General features: G+C 41.2%; 1 protein-coding gene across 1 annotated transcript; it reads left to right on the forward strand.

Annotated features, from left to right (window-relative positions):
- Nucleotides 1–671: 671 nt before the first annotated feature.
- folr (folate receptor) lies at nt 672–2067 on the forward strand. The gene is made up of 4 exons (XM_072392607.1): nt 672–800; nt 989–1177; nt 1440–1575; nt 1773–2067. Exons 1-4 carry the CDS (start codon nt 672–674, stop codon nt 2042–2044), a joined length of 726 nt encoding a protein of 241 aa, XP_072248708.1. The 3' UTR covers nt 2045–2067.
- Nucleotides 2068–3047: the final 980 nt, after the last annotated feature.

Genomic DNA, 3047 nt, shown 5'->3' on the forward strand with positions numbered 1-3047 from the left:
AGGTGCTCCATCTCCTGCTGATGTAAACAGCAGTACCTCTTGTTCAAGGACAAAACAATTAAAAGCCCCCATGTATAATGCACTTGGTGCGCTCTGGAGGCGTTTGACCATATGTGTGGATTTATAAGCATGGTCAAAACCAGAGGTTCACCAAGCAAAGAATGATATTTGTACAACAACCTTTCACTAAAAGAGTTCTGTTCTTGCCTGCAAAAAACAGGAGAAGAGAGGATAATTGTTTGTAAGTGTAGGGTAGTGATGTGAATGCACCACTATATGGCATTGTTGCTCCATGTATCTCCTTGAAAAAGAAGCCATTTTGTGTTATTCATGCCTTCAGGGACACCGTAGTCCAACATTTTTAGCGGGAAAGACCCAGCTTACTTTCATCACTCTGAATGAAAGCAGCATTAACAGCGGTCTGCATCATAATATATAAATATCCCGGAACTAAAACTACCCAACCAGTTAATTTCTTTATGTGAGGTTTGTCAGGCTGTTGGATAATAATTAGGTCAGTAAGAGTCATACTCATGTCAGAGGTTACAAGACCTCTCTGTAACAGGGTGGATTTTTGAACTGGGTCACTGATATTGCTTTATTTTCTGTTCTCTTGAACATTTTATGAAGACCTTCCTTTTGATGTACGTTGATGCTTCTCTTCTAGAGTCATGTGGCAGTTTCTGGTCTTGTTGCTGGTTGTCTCCCGAGGAGCTCTGTCTCAGGACAAACTTAACATGTGTATGGATGCCAAACACCACAAAACAGAGCCTGGCCCAGAAGGACTGCTGTACTCTCAGGTAATATCTGCAACCACCCATACACACCAAATATAGAATTACCATAACCAAAGGGTAGGATTTTGTGAAGTTCCAGTTGTTCGTGCCTATTTTTGTCTTCTTCTCCATCACTTTTTCATGCTTGAACTGTAAGGAGGGCCATATTTTTGTATGCATCCACATGTAATAATCACTCTTTCTCTTTCCAGTGTGCTCCCTGGCGAGATCATGCATGTTGCACTGCCAATACCACCGAAGAAGCCCATCAGGATAACTCTTACTTGTACAACTTCAACTGGAATCACTGTGGCGTTATGAGTCCCCAGTGCAAGAAACATTTCATCCAGGACACTTGCTTTTATGAATGCTCACCACACTTAGGACCCTGGATAAAAGAAGTGCGTATTGTCAACACGTGCTACTGAGTCTCTTATGTATGCGTTTGTTTGTAACACTAGATGGCAGCATAGCAAGTTGAGAGGAATGAAATGGCTTGTATGGACATATGGGTTCACACATGTAGTCATTTTCAAAAAAATGTGGGAGAACTTTGTGTTTTGCCACATTTTAATAAATGTATGAGGACAATTAGCTATTCAAATGTATAGTTTGTGCTTTCAAATGATGGATCAGACTAGTCACTGGTGTGCATCTTTGTAGGCTGATGAGAGCTGGCGTAAGGAGCGAATCTTGGACGTGCCTCTCTGTAAGGAGGACTGCGAAACATGGTGGGAAGACTGCAAGAACGATTTCACCTGCAAGACGAACTGGCATAAGGGATGGAACTGGGCTTCAGGTAAGATACACGCAGAAACACATTCAGGCGAATTCATGTTGATTTATAACACTGTAGGTAGGCACAATGCTGTGCTCCTGCAACATTAGAACAAGTACATTTGAAGATATTCCTGTTTCGGTAGAAATAATAGTTTTTTTTTTTTAATCAAATTCATTCAGTTATAATTCATATTCATCCATCTTTTTATCTCACAGGCATGAACAAGTGTCCTGAAGGAAGCAAATGCAGGAAGTGGACTGAAGTTTACCCAACACCCAAATCCATGTGTGAACAAATCTGGTCCAATTCTTACCTTTATACCACGTATACCAAAAACTCTGGTCGCTGTATGCAGCTCTGGTTCACCGGATCAAACCCCAACAAGGCGGTAGCTGAGCACTACAATAGCGCGCAGCAGACCCAAAGCTTTGCCCTGACAACACTGCTCCTCCCGGCTTTCATGTCGTTCTCTGTGATGATGTACTGAAATGACACTTCTGGCAGATCCTGTCAAACAATGAAAGTGGTTTCTAGTGCTCCTCTGACTCTGCTGCTCCTCTTTTAGATCACTCAGGCTCCTAATTTGTAGTCAGTCTCCCCCACCAGCTTTCCATACTTGTTAAGTAAGATCCGACATTTAACCTACCACTCATGTACATAACATGAATAATCTTCTGCCAGTGACACAAAGCTCATACAATAGTATGGTTTCCATTCAATCTTGACAACACAACACCTTAGAATATAATTTCCACCCTGCCTGATGTGATTAATAAAAGCCAATTCAGAAATTGATACATTTCTTGCTGTTAGGAGTGAACTGATGTCTAAAGAGAGTTTGCAGACCCTCCTCCTTTCATGTGGGCAGAAACCTAAAAAGTATGAAGTAAAAGTAATACTCTTAATTTGATATATGTTTCTTTCACATCCACCTTTCCAGGTGTAACAGTTCATGCTTTCTACCACATGGAAATTCTTTCCTACAGTCATTAGTGGGGAAGTAAGTTGTTCCTTTTGAAGACATGCCACATTTTTCGCTTTTTCCTCTGGAACTGGGATAGGAAAACATGAAAGAAATATAACATGTGTTCACAAATGAAACAGCAATTTCAATACCAAAATGAAAGAAGCCAGAATCAAGGGAAAACAGCAATTTTGTGTCTTTGAAAGTAATGCAGATCTGTAAAGTTGCGTGTGGATGAGGAAAATAAAACAAAAATAAACTCCTGCATCTGGATGAGCCATGAAGCGACATGCCACATTCTGTAAACTGTGCTGCTCTGGGTTAAGACTTTTCTTAAGTGCAGACTGTAGATCAGTTTAATAAACCCCTTCGCAACCTAAACTACCAGTGGGCAAACTGTAAAACTGACCCCGAACCTGCACTGAGGAGAATATGTTCCTCTAAACTGGGCCCCAGGAATCACACCATCACATGACCACGTTGTTCAAGCTAGTGGTTAGTGGGCTCCAGTGCTTGGTAATTATGG

The sequence above is a fragment of the Leuresthes tenuis genome, unplaced genomic scaffold, assembly GCF_036924035.1.
Source record: "Leuresthes tenuis unplaced genomic scaffold, fLeuTen1.0.hap1 SCAF_9, whole genome shotgun sequence".
NCBI lineage: Eukaryota > Metazoa > Chordata > Actinopteri > Atheriniformes > Atherinopsidae > Leuresthes > Leuresthes tenuis.

Coding starts and splice junctions, on each gene's coding strand:
- folr (XM_072392607.1), top strand. CDS start 672: ATGTGGCAGTTTCTGGTCTTGTTGCTGGTTGTCTCCCGAGGAGCTCTG. Junction 801..988: donor AAGGACTGCTGTACTCTCAG/GTAATATCTGCA, acceptor TTCTCTTTCCAG/TGTGCTCCCTGGCGAGATCA. Junction 1,178..1,439: donor TAGGACCCTGGATAAAAGAA/GTGCGTATTGTC, acceptor GCATCTTTGTAG/GCTGATGAGAGCTGGCGTAA.